The 17,535-nt window shown below is 44.8% G+C and overlaps 2 protein-coding genes across 2 annotated transcripts; one reads left to right on the forward strand and one right to left on the reverse strand.

Annotated features, from left to right (window-relative positions):
- Positions 1–4,679: 4,679 nt before the first annotated feature.
- On the reverse strand, positions 4,680–7,475 carry ALG2 (ALG2 alpha-1,3/1,6-mannosyltransferase). The gene is made up of 2 exons (XM_082043925.1): positions 7,060–7,475; positions 4,680–6,094 (listed from the first exon to the last, which is right to left on the reverse strand). The coding sequence occupies exons 1-2, from the start codon at positions 7,450–7,452 to the stop codon at positions 5,192–5,194; spliced, it is 1,296 nt and encodes a 431-aa protein (XP_081900051.1). The 5' UTR covers positions 7,453–7,475; the 3' UTR covers positions 4,680–5,191.
- Positions 7,476–7,699: 224 nt separating this feature from the next.
- On the forward strand, positions 7,700–17,155 carry SEC61B (SEC61 translocon subunit beta). Its single transcript, XM_082043926.1, has 4 exons — positions 7,700–7,825; positions 7,930–8,027; positions 12,893–12,994; positions 16,827–17,155. The coding sequence occupies exons 1-4, from the start codon at positions 7,823–7,825 to the stop codon at positions 16,912–16,914; spliced, it is 291 nt and encodes a 96-aa protein (XP_081900052.1). The 5' UTR covers positions 7,700–7,822; the 3' UTR covers positions 16,915–17,155.
- The last annotated feature ends 380 nt before the right edge of the window (positions 17,156–17,535 follow it).

Here is a 17,535-nt window from a genome sequence, read left to right on the forward strand (position 1 = left end):
AAAGATACCGCAATGTTAATAGATTTGTCTCAGAGTTCATGAGGTCAAACTTGTTGGTCTTCCCGTATGACTAACAGTGCAAAAGTCTGGAATCAACTCAGTTAATCTCAGGCATAAAATAACTAGAACTGAAGAACTGCACAGCCATAAATCAATACAAACTAATCTCTGATTTATTTCTTTTTGGGTCACATGTTCTACTTTTACCATAAAAGCATGTAAAGGTAACTATAATTAAAACGTATATTTCCTCCTCCACTATTTGTGTTAACATTCATGCTATTGAATATACCCCTTTCATAATAGTATATTTTTCAGTATTCTACAGTTATTGTTTCATTAAAAACACCTCTGTGATATTAACTACATAATAAATTACAATTCAAAATAAAATATCAGCGATTTCATCCATGAGAGAGAATAATAAAGCCATAATAAAAGGGAATAAAGTTTAGGAATATGATAATGTAGCATGAGGTTTTTATAGACTCCATGTAAATGTTAAAATCTATAAATTTTTTATATTGTGTAAAATTGTAAAAAATAATGAAATAATAATGAAAGGGGGTGGGGAGAGGAAAAAAAAGCAGGCTCGTTTAATCCTGAGATTGCTGTTGTTCTGATTGCTTTTTACAATCTGAAAAAGATGATTAAAATTATGCATGTGACATTATTTGTTCATGACTTATCTTATTTACTATAGGTATTAAAAGTGAAGAAAGAAAACTGGGCTTCCACTTTCCAGCCCACAGTATTGGTGAAGAAACTCTAAAGCCTAACTATCTCTCTTCTCAACTTCCTTTGTTCGCATCTTTGTTCAAACTTGTATGTCATCTGCCCATATTTTTCCAACTATTCTCTTTCTTTATTTGGCTTCTTTTTATACATTTGGGCTCTAAGTGAAGGTAAAAGGATGTGCAAATATGGGAAGGAGAGGACAGAACATGAGTTTCTCCTTGCAACCATTTTCTTCCAGTTGTCTCATCCATCGCACCATACTAGTGGGCTAAGAAATTAAAAGCTTCATTTTCTTGTTGTCTAATGATAACTTATTTGATTTTACTAGTGTAATACTTGATATTTCTTCTGATGGCAGATTGCACTAGAAATTTGCTATCCGATTTAAATACAACTCTCTTAAATAAACTTTTATTTAAATAAAGGAGAAAGGGTGAAAGATATGTACACAAAGAGTATGGATTTCTAAAACAGGTTCAACACAGGTATAAATACTTACTGCGTTAAAAATCTGCCATTTTGGAAACCCAACACTGGTCAGCCTTGTTTTGCTGTACTGTGCTGCTCTAGAGACAGCACAACAAAATATAATTGACATTCTGTAAAGCATGCTAACTTGTAAAATATGGGGCACTTATTGTCCTCTCATGATGAAGCTGCTTCTATTTAATTGATAGGTAGCTCGTCACCGACAAGGACGTCGTTCATTCTACTTGCATAATCAAGATTTTTGTCAGATTTCCAAAAAGGGGAGAGGAAGTAGAGAGGAAACAAAGTTACACCTGCATAAAATAAGGAACTGACTAAGCACTTACACTTCTGAAAAAAAAAAGTTTATTTGTTCTGTAAACCTAAAACCTAAAATTTTCATGTGTGGGTCTTACAGCACCAGAGCAAATCGCTGGGATTCAACATGGTATCACTACTGCTGAAAGTGACTCGGGACATTCCTGGCATAGTCTGTGTGCCTGTTGAGCACTGGAGAACATGAAGATGTCAAGACCACCCTACACAGTTATGAAACAGGCTGTGCAGCACATAATTTACAAAACAGAGCACAGAAGAGACTAAATGGTATCACAAGATCCTCATAGTGTCTGTAACTGGTTCAAAAAGAATTTTTTCACTCATTCCCTTCTTAGAAGGCAGGGAGTGCAGAGTTTCTTAGAATTTGTCAGCTTCTTTGATGATTCATAACAGGGTTTTCCAGTATCATGGTTCCTGTAACAGTGCCTACTTGGAAGGGGCCTCACTTTCTATGGGCATAAGAAGCACATGCAGCTTCTGAGGAACTGAAAGAGGCATTGACCACAGCCTCCCTCACAGTCCTGTCCAGGCATTTCATTGTGGAAGCACATGCCTCTAGCCCAAACCAGAAGCCATGATTGTGTCTTTTTCTCTAGGCAGCTCACTCCCACTGAGAGGAATTATGACATCTGGGACAAGCAGCACCTGAAAATCAGAGCTGCCTCTGAGGAGTGGCAGCACATTCTTGAGGAAGCACAAGAACCAGCAGCGGTGCTGACCTAGCACCAGAGCCTGGAATACAACTGAGGGATGAGTTGCTTCTCCTCCCACCTTTTTTGCCAGACTTCCCTCTCTCTGTCCCAAGCTTTAGGGTAAGCCAGTCCTAACCATCCCATCTTGAGGGCCACAGACAGCCCTAGACTGGAGAGAACCCTAAGCGCTTCTTCAGTTTCCACAGTCAACTCTACGATTTGAATTGTATAGTTAGTGCATGACTATTATACTTCCCCTGCCAGAGGTCCAGCAAGATGGCCTTGGCCATCGCACAGTTGTGGGCCCCAAAAAACTGCTCCAAATCAATAAGTCATCAGGGTTTTGAAGCACAGGGCCATTGTCCTCCACATGGTCACAATACACTCTAGAGTTGCCCTGAGAGCTGGGAGGTTATTACTGCTGAGCACCTAATGGCTCTTGGGACATACAGCCCCTGGATAGGCTGAAAAATGGGTCACATCTGACCCATTTTTGTCAAATACCAATACTATTGCCCAGTTTCCACTGAACAGTTCTGGAAGATCATAGAATGGTTTGGGTTGGAAGGGACCTTGAAAGATCATCTAGTCAAACCCTACTGCCATGGGTAGGGACACCTTTCACTAGATCAGGTTGCTCAAGATCGGGAGCAAGAGGTCTTGAAGCAGTCTGAAGGGCTGTGCCATGCCTCTCCATGCTGACCATAGCTTCCTGCAGGATTTCAAGTTTAACCTGCAGCTGATGGGCAACCTGAAGACAAGGTTCCATGATAGTCAACTCAGGGCTCCAGATGGCCTGTGTTACCAGTCAGGAAGCAGCAAGACCAGGGCTGCTTCACAAGGGATGTCAGTTGAAAGCTGAGGAAGACCACACCACAGGGAGACAGCAATCCCACCAACCAGGGCACAGTACAGAAGCCGGGCAGCTTGGTGACAGCAACAGATTCTGTTGCCAGTCCAAGTGATCACCAGGTAAATGCGAGATGGCAGGTCAAATCCAAGTACAATTCATCAAATGCAGTCAACAGGAGCTGCAGAGGACTGGGCTGGGCCCAGGTCTGCAGCATCGGGGCTTGGGAAAGGGCTGGAGGCCGAGGTTTGAGCACAGATGGAGCTACCCCACAGCTATGCTGACAAGTGTGCACCAATGCATACTTAAAGCTTCAGGTTATCTCCAGGGCAATCTGGAGAGACCAATGTAACATAGACTAAGCAGCCATGGGACTTGGCTCCAACCTCCTGCACCTTCTAACGCAGACCAAAAACATCTTGAAAGTGTCAATGCCAATGACCACAGACTGTTTTCACACTCTCTCCAGGCGCTTCGGTTGCTCATTGCTACACCCATCCTGAAAAAGTGATGCAAAGATTCAGGAAAACTTCTATCTGTTGCAAGTGGATGAAGGGGTGGTGAAGGACCAGAAATTCAGGAACAGCCAAGAGAGATGATCGATTCAGGCTGGCCAGTTCTGACATGAAAAGAAATGCTGGAAATGGGGCCTGAGATCACCTGCTCCCAATCCATAATGAATAAACATTATAGTATCCCCACTTTCTGATGGAAGGGCAGAATTTGTTTGTGGATTTTTTTTTTTAATTTTACTTCAAACAAGAGTTACACTTGATGATCCTTATGGGTCCCTTCCAACTTGAGATATTCTGTGATTCTGTGAAATAAGCCTTACACTGAGACCTAGGTTGCCAGCCCAAGCAACAGAAAGCCTGGTCTCTTGGTTGTGAAGTGCTGAATGTCAAAATGCCTGAAACGTTATCTTAAACACAAATTGCAGAGTTCAGTCTAAAAAACTGCATAATTAAAAATGGATTTAAAAGAATGAGGAAATTGTACATTTACTCAACCCATTTTCAGACTTAAAATTCAACTGTGTGTGTTTTTGGTAACTAAACAGAACAGCCAACTAATAATGATGCACTACATAAAAAAGTAGAAAAAAAATTCAGATATTCCTTGTCCCAAACCAGGTATTACACTTGAAAACAATCAAACGAACCAACCACAAATTACTGTCATGTTAAGCCACCATATTAGGACAAAAGTGTGTGGGGACCCCCCTCCCCAGCTAAACTATTCAGAAAAATTATACCAAAAAGTTAACATTGAAACAGGCAAATAAAACCTATCTTTATTGCCTGCTCCAGATTAGCACCTTTTTAAAAAGTGTACTTCCTGTAATTTAGAATACAATGAAATTTTAAGTAAAGGGAGTATCATTCAAGTCTCTACAAAGAAGAAACTTTTAAAATTACATCCTTAATCAGAGCAGTTATCTGCATAGATGTGTAATTTCAGCACTAACATTTTTGCCTGAGGTAGTCTGATGTCCTTGGTTTTATTCTAGTCTCATCCTCCTCCTACTCACACACCTGTACACTTGTTTATAACACCCAGTGTGATGAGATGATGCAATTTTAGCACAGCACTACAGAAAAAGGTCATTTATTTTAAAACCATGCCATTCATATCCCTGATGATTTTTTTAAACATGCAGTTGGTTGGATTGTGCAACTCTCTCCATACCACAGCTGAGATAACTCTACACATTACTGATGATTTCAAATAAAAAATAAAGCTGTCCTTGTCTGTACAAAACTGCATTTTGTAAACTGAGTTAGCTATATCATACAGAATTAAAGGAAAATGTGCAATTATGTCCTTGTGAGTTACTGCCATTTAATTATGCATTTTTCCAAGGCACAGTACACAACAGAACTCTGACAATGGCAGATCAGCCTACCGCATGAAAATTTTACCCTTCTAATAAGACAGTGGGACACTTTTTGCTCATTTTTTGTATCGAATGAAACAAGGCAGCAAAAGAAGCAAAATGAGGAAATTCAGATGTCCCTATTTCTGCATCACAGTCACACTGAATACTGATCCCCTCTACAAATGAGAGAAACAAAGCTGTAAAATATAACACAGGAATACAATTTTATTGTGTTAATCTGCATATATATTGGTACAGCTGTTCTGCAAATGCTTCTGAAGAAAATTTTTCCATAACTCTGTCTCTCCCAGCTGCTCCCATTGTGTCCTTTAAGAGAGGATCTCTCACAATTTTTTCCATGGCCTCAGAGAATTGTGTTGGCAGAGGATCACACAAAAATCCTGTAACGTTATGCAAGACTGATTCTAAAGGACCACCTGAATTAACTGCTATAACTGGGCATCTCATATACATTGCCTCCAGAGGAACAATGCCAAAATGTTCATTGCTCGGTGTATAAAGTACACATACAGAGTTACTAAAAAGAGAGATTTTCTGTTCATCTGAGAACGATCTCAGAAAAGTGACGTGGTCATTAACTTTAAGCTTGGTTGCAAGGCTCCTCAGCTCTTCGTAGTGCTCCACGTTTTCCAGAACCCGTTTATCATAACCACCTGCCATAACCAGGTGAACTTCATTCCACTCATGAGAATCAAGTCTTCCTCGAAGCTCATGCAAAGCTTCCAGCGCCAATGACAGGTTCTTTTTTCTCTCATATCTATTAATGGAAAGAAACAAGAACTTTTTCTTTTTGGGTATGAGGTCAGCTATGTCCGCAGGAACTATTGTTTCAAAGCTACTGATGTTGAGTGATGGGTAGAGGACGTCTGGGCTTATGTGAGATAAGGACTTAAACGTGTCCTTGAACACACTGGCAGTGAACTTGCTATTCACAACAATACAGTCTGCCATGCCAGTCGTGAACTCTTCCAGCCAGTCAAGTGGTAATCTGTAAATGCGCTTCAGGAAAGATTCTCTCTTGGTCAGAAGCTGATCAGGAAAATGACAGTAGAACAAAACCTTCTTACGAATTCTGGCCAGTCTAAGCACAGGAATGCAAGCAGACACCTAGTGCAGCCAGGAGAGACAGGACAAGAGGAGAGATAAGTTATTTGTTTTGATGCCCCTTGCATGTATGTGCAATTTCAAAGCCATGCCGTCGGAGACAGTCCTTTGCAAGACAAGTGCTTTCTCCCTCTCACTCCCACAAGCACATCCAGCTGTGACTCTGGGCCTCCTCTCTTACCTTGGCCTGTAAGGCCACTATGTCCCCTTCCCCACCAAGACTCTTTCCCCACTAAAGTCCCATCAAGCCCTAAGACTTCCCCACGCACCTTCTCCCACTAAGGGGAAAGCTGGGAAGGGAGCCCAAGCGGCAGCACCTTAGAACCATAAAATATCCCGAGTTGGAAGGGACCCACAAGGATCAAGGAGTCCAACTCCTGTCCCTGCATGTGACAACCCCACAGTTCACACCATATGTCTGAGGGTGTTGTCCAGTCTCTTCTTGAACACTGTCAGGCTTGGGGCCGTGAGACCTCCCTGGGGAGCCTGTTCCAGTGCTCCACCACCCTCTGGGGGAAGAACCTTTTCCTAACGTCCAACCTAAATCTCCCCTGGCACATCTTCCTGACATTCCCTCGAGTTCTGTCATTGATCACCAGAGAGGAGAGCTCAGCGTCTGTCCCTACTCCTCCCCTTGTGAGGAACCTGTAGCCACCATGAGGCCTACCCTCAGTCTCCTCCAGGCTGAACAAACCAAGTGATTTTAGCCTTTCCTCACACGACTTCCCCTCCAAACCCTTCACCAACTTCATAGCCCTCTTCTGGACACTCTCCAGTAGCTTTATGCCGCTTCTACAACGTGATTCCCAGAACTGCACAAAGTGCTCCAGGTGAGGCCGCACCAGCGCCTCCTCTTTCCTCCAGCTGCCCCGGAGCCCGCCAGCATTCCCGACTAACTCGAGCCTCCCGCCACCGCAGCAGCGGGACCGCAAACCGCGGCGGCGCCCCCCGCCCGCCCGGCCCCGCACCTGGTCGCAGACGAAGGCGTCGGCGTGCTCTCCGCTGAGCAGCAGGACGTACAGCGCCACGAAGGCCATGCGCAGGGCGGCGCACAGGGCGTGCCCGCGGCCCCACAGGCTGCGCGGCAGCCACCCGCCCGCCTGCCGCACCGCCAGGCCCCGCGTCTCCGCGAAGCAGCGCGCGGCATCGTAGTGCGCCGTCCAGATCTGCACCCGGCAGCCCCGCGCCTGCAGCGCCAGCGCCGCGTCCACCACCAGCCGCTCCGCCCCGCCCAGCCCCAGGTCCGGGTGCAGGAACAGCACGGACGGGCCCTCCGCAGCCGCCTCCGTCTCCGCCGCCATGGCTGCTGCGGGGGAACCACGGGCCCGCCCGGCGGCCACGGACCGGAGAGCAGCGCGCATGCGCAGCCTGACTGCCACCGCAGGACACGTCAGCTTCGCTCCGGGACCTTCCGCTTCGCCCCACCCTCTGGGCGGCGAGAGCGCTGCCCGACGCCTCGTTCCGCACGTTTCCTGCTCGGCCGCTCCGGCTCGGCCGCTGGTGAAGGAGCGGAGGCGACCGAGACGTGGCGCAGAGTCAGTACGCCCGGAAAGTGGCCGCTGACGGACGGGGTAGGGAAAAGCGGCCGGCGCTGCTCAGGCATCATCCCGGGCAGCCGCGAGGTCCCAGGAGGCGCGGCGCGGGGCGGAGCTTGCTGCCGACAGCGACGTGTCCGGAGCGGCGGTGCGGGAACGTGTGTGAGGCCGTGACGAGTGTCGAGCCAGCGCCGTCATGGTGGGTACCTGCCCCGGGCCGGGGCTGGCTGGGGCGGCCACTCTCCCCCGGCTGTGCCCGCCGCCTCTCACTGGCCCCCTCTCAGTTCTCCCCTCTCTCCGCAGCCCGGGCCTAATCCCAGCGCTACGAGCGTCGGCTCCTCCGGCCGCTCCCCCAGCAAGGCCGTAGCTCCCCGCGCCGCGGGCTCCACCGTCCGACAGAGGTAAGTGCGGGCGGGGCGGCGGCGGGTCTGGCCTCTCGGCGCACCTGGCTGTTCCCCTCGGTTCAAGACGGACAGAGAATTGACTGCTGGACAGAGTCCAGCGCAGAGCAACAAAGATGATTAAGGGAGTGGAGGTTCTCCTTTATGAGGAAAGGCTGAGGGAGCTGGGGCTCTTTAGCTTGGAGAAGAGGAGACTGAGGGGTGACCTCATTAATGTTTATAAATATGTAAAGGGTGAGTGTCATGAGGATGAAGCCAGGCTATTCTTGGTGACAACCAATGGTAAGACAAGGGGCAAGGGGTACAAACTGGAACACACTCCCACTTGTTGCTGGTGACACAGACTGGGGTGTGGCAGGGCAAGTAGACTGGACACAACTAGCTCTTGTAGGTGCGTTTGTCCGGGGCTTCATTTTCTTTTCTTTTCTTGTCCCCAATCTAACTAAGGGTAGCAATGGTTTCTAGAAAAAGGAAAGCTGTTGCTACCATTAATACAAAGAGTGTGTCTACACAGACACTACCTGCCAAGAAGGATGCAGCCACCCAGGCTTCTGGCTGTGCAGAGTGTCTGTGCCTGGCATTAGCACCAGAGAATGGTATGGGAGGCACCTGTGTACAATGTGACCAGGTCAATGACTTACTGTGCCTAGTGGCAGAGCTTAAGGAAGAGGTGGAGAGACTAAGGAGCATTAGGGAGAGTGAGGAAGAAATTGACTGGTGAGGTCAAACTCTTTTGAATCCTAAGGGTGTGCAACAGGAGATGGCAAAGCCTTGTCCCTCCTGCCAGAAGGCTGATAGAACAGATCTAATTGATGGGGGGGAATGGAAACAGGTCCCTGACCGGAGAGGTGAAAGAACCCTCTCTCGAACTCCATCACCTCCCTCGGTGCCCTTAACAAATAGATATGAGGCCCTGGACCCTGAAAATCAGGCAGAGGATAGACAAGAGGATCCACCTGGAGAGCCCCCTGGATCGACCTCACCTGCAAAAAGGATCACAACTGCAGCTGTAAGAAGAAAAAACAAAAGAAGAGTGGTAGTAGTTGGTGACTCCCTTCTGAGGGGAACAGAGGGCCCTATATGTCGCCCAGACCCATCCCACAGGGAGGTCTGCTGCCTTCCTGGGGCCAGGGTGAGGGACGTTAAAAGAAGACTTCCAGAGCTAATTCAGCACTCAGACTACTATCCCCTGTTAGTAGTCCAAGTTGGCAGCGAAGACATCAACAGAAGAGGTACCAAGATAATTAAAAAAGACTTTAAAGCACTGGGTCGATCAGTTCATGGGACGGGAGCACAAGTGATATTCGCCTCAGTTCCTGTGTTAGCTGGGATGGATGAGGAACTAAATAGAGAGAGGAGTAGAAAAGCTCATCTCATCAACAGATGGCTTAAGGATTGGTGTCGCCGTCAAAATTTTGGGTTTTTTGACCATGGGGCAAGCTCCATGGTACCTACTCTCCTCAAATCAGATGGGCTTCATCCTTCTAGGGAGAGCAAGAGGACTATAGCCCATAAGTTGGCAGGGCTGATCAGGAGGGCTTTAAACTAGGTTTGAAGGGGGAAGGGATCGAAACTGGGCTCTCCAAAGACGAGATGAAAGATGGAAAGCCCGAATTAAGAGTGAAACCAGCAGCCCACTTGAAGTGCATGTACACTAATGCACGCAGTATGGGCAACAAACAAGAGGAGCTGGAAGCCATCGTGCAGCAGGAAAGCTATGACATGATTGCCATCACAGAAACATGGTGGGATGACTCTCATGACTGGAGTGCTGCTATGTGTGGCTACAAGCTCTTCAGAAAAGATAGGCAGGGTAGGAGAGGTGGAGGGGTGGCTTTGTATGTTAGAGAGTCACTTGACTCTGTTAAACTTGAGGTCAGCAGTGACAAGGTTGAGTGCCTGTGGACCAGAATCAGAGGGAAGTCCAACAAGGCTGACATCCTCGTGGGTGTCTGTTATAGACCACCCAACCAGGATGATGAAGGAGATGAATTATTCTACAAGCAGCTGGCAGATGTCTCAAAATCGACGGCCCTTGTTCTTGTGGGGGACTTTAACCTGCCGGATATCTGCTGGGAGCTCAATACTGCACAGAAGAGGCAGTCTAGGAAGTTCCTAGAGTGTATAGAGGACAATTTCCTTCATCAGCTGGTAAATGAGCCTACCAGGGGCAAGACCCCGCTAGACCTACTGTTTACAAACAGAGAAGGGCTGGTGGGAGATGTAGTGGTTGGAGGCCGCCTGGGGCATAGTGACCATGAAATAATAGAATTCTCAATACTCAGAGATGCAAGGAAAACCATTAACAAAACCTCTATGCTGGACTTCCGGAGGGCAGATTTTTGCCTATTCAGAAGTCTAGTTCAGAGCATACCCTGGGAAACAATGCTTAAAAACAAGGGGGCCCAGGAGGGTTGGACATGCTTCAAGCAGGAGGTTTTGAGTGCGCAGGAACAGGCTATACCAGTGTGCCGAAAGGCTAGCCGGCGGGGAAGACAACCGGCTTGGCTAAACAGGGAGATTCTGAATGAAATCAGAAATAAAAAGAGACTTTACCGACTGTGGAAAAAAGGGCTGGCTACTTATGAAGAATTTATGGAAATAGCTAGATCATGCAGAAAAAAAATCAGGGAAACAAAAGTGCAATTTGTAGTTAATTTGGCCAATTCTGTCAGGGATAATAAAAAGTCCTTCTTCAAATATGTTAACAACAAAAGGAGGGGCAAGGAAAATCTCCATTCTCTGTTGGACTCTGAGGGAAATATAGTTAACAAAGATGAGGAGAAAGCTGAGGTACTTAATACCTACTTTGCCTCAGTTTTTACCAGTAAGACAGGTGGCCCTCAGGACAACTCATGTCTGGAGGTGGTTGACAGAGATAGCAAGCCAAATAGGGCCCTTGTATTCCGGGAGGAAATAGTTGGTGATTTACTGAGCCATCTGGATCCTCACAAGTCAATGGGACCAGATGGGATCCATCCTAGGGTGATGAGGGAGCTAGCAGAAGAACTTGCCAAGCCTCTCTCCATCATCTTCCAACAGTCCTGGCTCACTGGGGAGGTCCCATATGATTGGAAATTGGCCAATGTTACCCCAGTCCACAAAAAGGGCTGCAAAGCTGACCCTGGCAACTACAGGCCTGTCAGCCTGACCTCAGTGCCTGGCAGGGTTATGGAGCAGATCATCCTGAATGGAATCACACAGCACCTTCAGGATGGACAAGGGATCAGACCCAGCCAGCATGGGTTTAGGAGAGGCAGGTCCTGTCTGACCAACCTGATCTCCTTTTATGATCAGGTAACTCACCTGGTGGATGAGGGGAAAGCTGTGGATGTGGTCTATCTGGACTTCAGCAAGCCCTTTGACACTGTCTCCCATAATATACTCCTGCAAAAGCTGGTAGCCCATGGCTTGGACAAGTGTACTCTACGCTGGGTTAAGAACTGGCTGGAGGGCCGGGCCCAGAGAGTGCTGGTGAATGGGGCTGCATCTAGCTGGCGGCCAGTCACTAGTGGTGTTCCCCAGGGGTCAGTGTTGGGTCCAATCCTATTTAACATCTTTATTGACGATTTAGATGAAGGGATTGAGACCATCATCAGCAAATTTGCTGATGACACCAAGGTGGGAGGGAGTGTCGACCTGCTGGAAGGCAGGAGGGCTCTGCAGAGGGATCTGGACAGACTGGAAAAATGGGCTGATTCCAATGGGATGAAGTTCAATAAGGCCAAGTGCCGGGTGCTGCACTTTGGTCACAACAACCCCCTGCAGCACTACAGGCTGGGCGCAGAGTGGCTGGAGAGCAGTCAGACAGAAAGGGACCTGGGGGTACTAATTGACAGGAAGCTCAACATGAGCCATCAGTGTGCCCAGGTGGCCAAGAAGGCCAATGGTATCCTGTCCTGTATCAAAAATAGCGTGGTCAGCAGGACAAGGGAAGTGATCCTTCCCCTGTACTCTGCATTGGTGAGGCCACACCTGGAGTATTGTGTTCAGTTCTGGGCCCCTCAGTTCAGGAAAGACATTGAAGTGCTGGAGCGAGTCCAGAGAAGAGCAACAAGACTGGTGAAGGGACTTGAGCATAAGACCTATGGGGAGAGGCTGAGGGAGCTGGGCTTGTTTAGTCTAGAGAAGAGGAGGCTTAGAGGTGACCTCATCACTCTCTATAACTACCTGAAGGGAAGTTATAGCCAGGTGGGGATTGGTCTCTTCTCCCAGGCAGTTAGCAATAGGACAAGGGGGCATGGGCTTAAACTCTGCCAGGGGAAATTTAGGCTGGATATTAGAAAGAAATTCTTTACAGAGAGAGTGGTCAGGCATTGGAATGGCCTGCCCAGGGAGGTGGTGGACTTGCCGTCCCTGGAGGTTTTTAAACTGAGATTGGACATGGCACTTAGTGCCATGATCTAATAAACGGACTAGAGTTGGACCAAGGGTTGGACTTGATGATCTCTGAGGTCTTTTCCAACCCAGTCGATTCTGTGATTCTGTGATTCTGTAATATGAGAAGAAACTTCTTCACGGTGAGGGTAGCAGAACACTGGAATAGCCTGCCTATTGGGGTTGTGAAGTCTCCTTCTCTGGAGACATTCAAAACCCACCTGGACACCTTCCTGTGTAACCTCATCTAGGTGTTCCTGCTCAGGCTGGGGGATTGGACTAGATGATCTTTTGAGATCCCTTCCAATCCCAAACATTCTGTGATTCCACCCGGCCATGCCAGGCCCAGCGTTGTGCTGTCTGCTTGCCCTGCTGTGTAGGCTGGTGCAGGTGTCTGGCTTCCACGGTCCCTTGGGGCACTTGGTGCGAGAAGCTGTCAGGCTGCTAACATGTTTTGGTCTTTTGTTTCGTTCTGTTGTCCTCTGAAGGAAGAATGCCAGCTGTGGGACAAGAAGCGCAGGCCGTGCCACTTCCACAGGCACTGGTGGGATGTGGCGATTCTACACTGAGGACTCTCCAGGGCTCAAAGTGTAAGTTGGGTGTATGGGCAGTGGCAAGCATGAGGGCTGTATATTTCACCTACATATGTAATCTCTCAACCCTTGAATTTGGAGATCAGTGTTCTGGTGTGTGTGGGAGAACATGCAGAGTTGTTGGCTGCTTAGATAGATTTGAGATTAAATATTTAACCTGTGAACCTTGAGAGTTAGTTTTCAAAGTTATATGGGTTTTAAAAAGGTAGGTACAAGTTATATTTTGTAATTGCCTAGACTTATCTTCTGTAGTCTCTGAAGACTGCAAGCAGTCCCATTGAGGTTGGGAAAGCTTACTTTTCACAGTGAATTTAGGCAAATACCTGCCTGTTTTTGTTCTCTTTATTCAATTTTTTTTTATTATTACTAGATATGTTGTGATCCTGTGTCCCCCCTTGAAAACATGATGCAACCTATATGCCATATACTTGCAGAATCTTAGGTGTTTTTATAAAAAAGCTGAAGATCAATGATTTCAGCTAAGTTTGAAAAGCACATAAACATTCTGATGCTTTGTATATTTCTGTTTTTACAGGGTGAATATGCCAAGACTATTGTCAAATATCTGTTGATAGTGTCCCATAACCTGTAAAAAGAGCCTAAGTCTTTACCTTTTGCCCAATTTGAGTAATTCAGATCTGTTTCCCACACAAGCTCTGCAGCCTAATACTTACGTAGCAAAAATGGAAAGTGTATTTCAGATGATGGGTGCGTACTAAGTCATACCCTGAATGGGAGTTTGTGCGTCTTGCAGAGTTGAACTTCATGGCCTCTTGTTCTTACAGGGCTGAATTGACTCAAGACACTGAGGGAAGTCCCTTTTGCTCCTTTTTTTCTAGAATCCATTAGTATTTTATTTTGGAAACTTTTAAGAGAGGTGCTGCTGGCTGTGGAAAAGGAATGGTTGAGGAGGAGCTGGTGGTAGTCTAGTTTGTGATTGTTCAACAAGTAATCTGTTCTCTGAAGTTGTCATGTGTGTTTTTGTTTTCATATGTGCATCACACATGAAAAACCAAAAACTTTGGTTTTGGTTTGTTTGTTTGTTTGTTTTGCAAGCTACTGTGGGTAGCTTTATGGTCAGACTTTTAATGGAAGAAGGAAATCTGCAAAAGTGAGTTTGTTTTACAAATTACCTGCGTACTAGACATAACATTTTCTGAACCATGACTTGGGAGCAACTTTCTTGTTTACAGCTTTCCATGTATGTTTTTTCTATAGCCACTGACTGTTATGATCTGTGTCCTATTCAGTAGGCTTTAAAATGAAAATGGGTTATAGAGAGGTTGTGGTTGCTTCAGTAAAGTGTTTCAGCCTAAGTTTTTTCTAAAAATGGTTGTGATTGTTGCTGCATAAAGGAAGGTAAAAGCTTAGCACCGTGGTGGGGATTGTTTTTTGTGTTTTCTCATGTTGTTTAAATTTGAGAAAAAACTTCTTCTCAGTAAGGGTGACAGAGCACTGGAACAGGCTGCCCAGGGAGGTTGTGGAGTCTCCTTCTCTGGGCACATTCAAAACCCGCCTGGATGTATTCCTGTGTGACCTCACCTAGGCGTTCCTGCTCCAGCAGGGGGATTGGACAGATGATCTTTTGAGGTCACTTCCAATCCCAAACATACTGTGATACTGTGATATGAGCTTTCAAAATTACTATGAAAAAATACATAAAAACACCTGAGAACAGGTTATTTCATGCTAGCTGTGATCAGGAGAATTCCACTCTAGATCAAAAGTTTTATATTATGCGTAATTGTACCTCTGCTTCAAGTATTTAGTATCTGTATTCAACATAAGAAATAATAAATATGTTGAATAAGCAAGTTTGGTTTACCTCAGGAAAGTACATTTATGTGCAGTACAGGAGGCTACAAGATATATATGTCTTTAAAAACAATATTAGCCAAAGGGAGCTCTGGGGGATCTGTTTGAGAGTGGGATGTGGTATTTTTCTATTTAAAACTCAGATCTAATATAATGTACTTTGAAAAGAGGACTAAACACAAACTTACCGCTCTTTCTGTGGCACGTGGTACCTGTGGTTCCTGTGTCTTGTCTTGAGCTTTCTTGCTCAAGGAGCTATAGGTGATGTTTCTTCTGGAGCCATGACAGAGAATCAAATTTGGCTTGTGGTATAATATGCAGCTTTATGAAACACATTCTGAGAATGCACAATACCAAATATTAGTGGTGCCTGAATAGGGTTTTTTATTCACTTGTTTAAACTGTGTGGTGGGCTGGGAAGTTTCAGGTGTATGGAGGAGGATTGCAGGGTTTCAGCAGGTTGTCTTTGGAAGTAGATGAAATGAGATACTTATGTCAGTATTGGAAAGCTGATTATTCTGTAGGAGGATCAATGTCATCTGCATGTTTAAAAAACACCCCACCAAACACGCAAATAATTCCACCTGTTCATTTCCATGTTGCTCTGTTGTGGTTAGTGGTGCTCCTCTATTCCTGTGTGCCTTTGGCAAAGAGTAGCTTATATATTACTATAATACTACTAAAGGCTTAAATGAATTAAATAGTAATTCAGATACACTGTAAGGACTTTGTGCACCTCATATCATTACAATATATATTATGAGTGACATAAACTTCAAGCATGTATAAAGCACTGGGGATTGAGGAGTGCATTTGTTTGTTTAGTGAAAGACACCTCTTGGCAGAGGTTGCTTATGTAGTCACTGTGTGTGTGGACTTTTTTCATTTAGCATGTTTTGTCTTTGGTTTATTTGCCAAATGCTTTATGTCTGTGCTGAGGGTTCTCTGTACCCAAAAAAGTCCTAAGTATGGTAGATAATAATAGAGTCTTAAAACTCAATGTAAGATTACAGTTATGAACATTTGAAGAACATGGACCATGATCTCATAGAAAAGTACGTTAGTAAATTCTTTCAATCCATTTTTAGTTTCTTTTTTACTTGGTATTCAAGTAACATTTACCTACTTATAAACAGTAACCTGGAGGGTAATCCAGGCTGGATAATAGAATTCATGGTGTTCCTCCCAGTAGCAGATTGAAAATCAGAAATCAGATCATATGAAGTGGGTGGTATGAAGCGGTGTTGAGTGCGTGTAATTGTGTAATAGTGCGTGTAATTGTTGTGTCTCCGAACAGCAGGAAGCAGCTGATTTCATCTTTCAACATGCACCCTAAGGTTAAACTGTTTCATAAAAACGTCACTATATAATTTCTAAAGAATGTATAAGAGTGGGAAAGAAAAAAAAGTTGAGAAATGTGTTAACTGATACATTTTGGGTCATGATTTAATGGCGGAGTTAACTTTGACATTCTGTGTATCTTTTTCAAGAAAACAGAAGTCCCCGTCTGTCACCTACTGCTGCCATTGTTTTCAAATTAAATAAAAACTCTGAAAAAACATAGCTAACATGAATTTTATGCCAAAATTTTACTAGCCGCTAGAGGACTCTGTTGTTTTTTGTATCTGACTACATCTCTGCTCAGGTGGCTATCCTAGTAGTAAATACCAATTCTAGTTTTCTGGAGATTGTTTTCACAATTATGAGTAATAGTGAACCATTAATTACTTTCCAAATAAGTGTGGGGTTTTTTGTTGTTGTTATATTGTGATTTATAGTTATGTAACAGTTACAGTGTGTGAAACTGTATCTTTAAAAATACAGGGGCAGCAGCAGTTTTTGACAGAGATGGCTGTCTCGGTTCTGTGTACTTTAAGGTATTTCTATGGGAATGGAACAAGGGTTGTCTCATACAGTTGCTTACAAACTGATGAGTTCACTTGGCTGATAATGACTGGCTTTTGGACCAATGAGGCTTTTTTATGTTAATTCTTTTTTTTTTCTTTATTTTTAGTGGGCCTGTTCCAGTTTTGGTCATGAGTCTTCTTTTTATTGCTTCTGTGTTTATGCTGCACATTTGGGGTAAATACACTCGTTCATAGACTCAACTGCCAACCTAAAGCATACATCTTGGACCAAAAATATGGTGGATCCTGGTTGTTCTTGGAGAGAGACTGGGAAGCTTCCTATCACCTGTTGAAGTCCTGTCAACTTTGGCTCTAATATTGAATTAATTTCTCAGTTTACTATTTGGGCAGCTTTAAAATCTGTCATGAGTAATTTTATATTTGCATCTGTACACTTAAAATACAGGTATTGCAATAAAAATTGTATATGGAAATAGTTTTAAATGTATTTTTCCTTCTATTCCAACATACGACAACTAAAACATTATACTTGTGGTTTTCATATATAACCATATTTCTGAGTAAATGCCATTTGATAGTTCAAACCAAGTCCTTCTATACTCTACATTGCTATACGATTTTATGCTGGAAGATCTTTTTCTGTGAATGGGAGAGGCAAAATCAAGTGCAAAGGTAACAAACTTATTTGTTGAAATACAACTGAGGTACATTACCTGAGCTGGTCATGTTCTGTTAACTGCAGAAGAATAGCTGTATTTATTTACTTCCTAAATGCAAGTTAAACTTTACTCAGTGCTCGTTATACATGGAAGTATGTAAGTATGCTTTTTTCTAAAACTGCACTTGAGGAACAAC

This window comes from Streptopelia decaocto (genome assembly GCF_964273445.1).
Source record: "Streptopelia decaocto genome assembly, chromosome: 2".
Lineage (NCBI taxonomy): Eukaryota > Metazoa > Chordata > Aves > Columbiformes > Columbidae > Streptopelia > Streptopelia decaocto.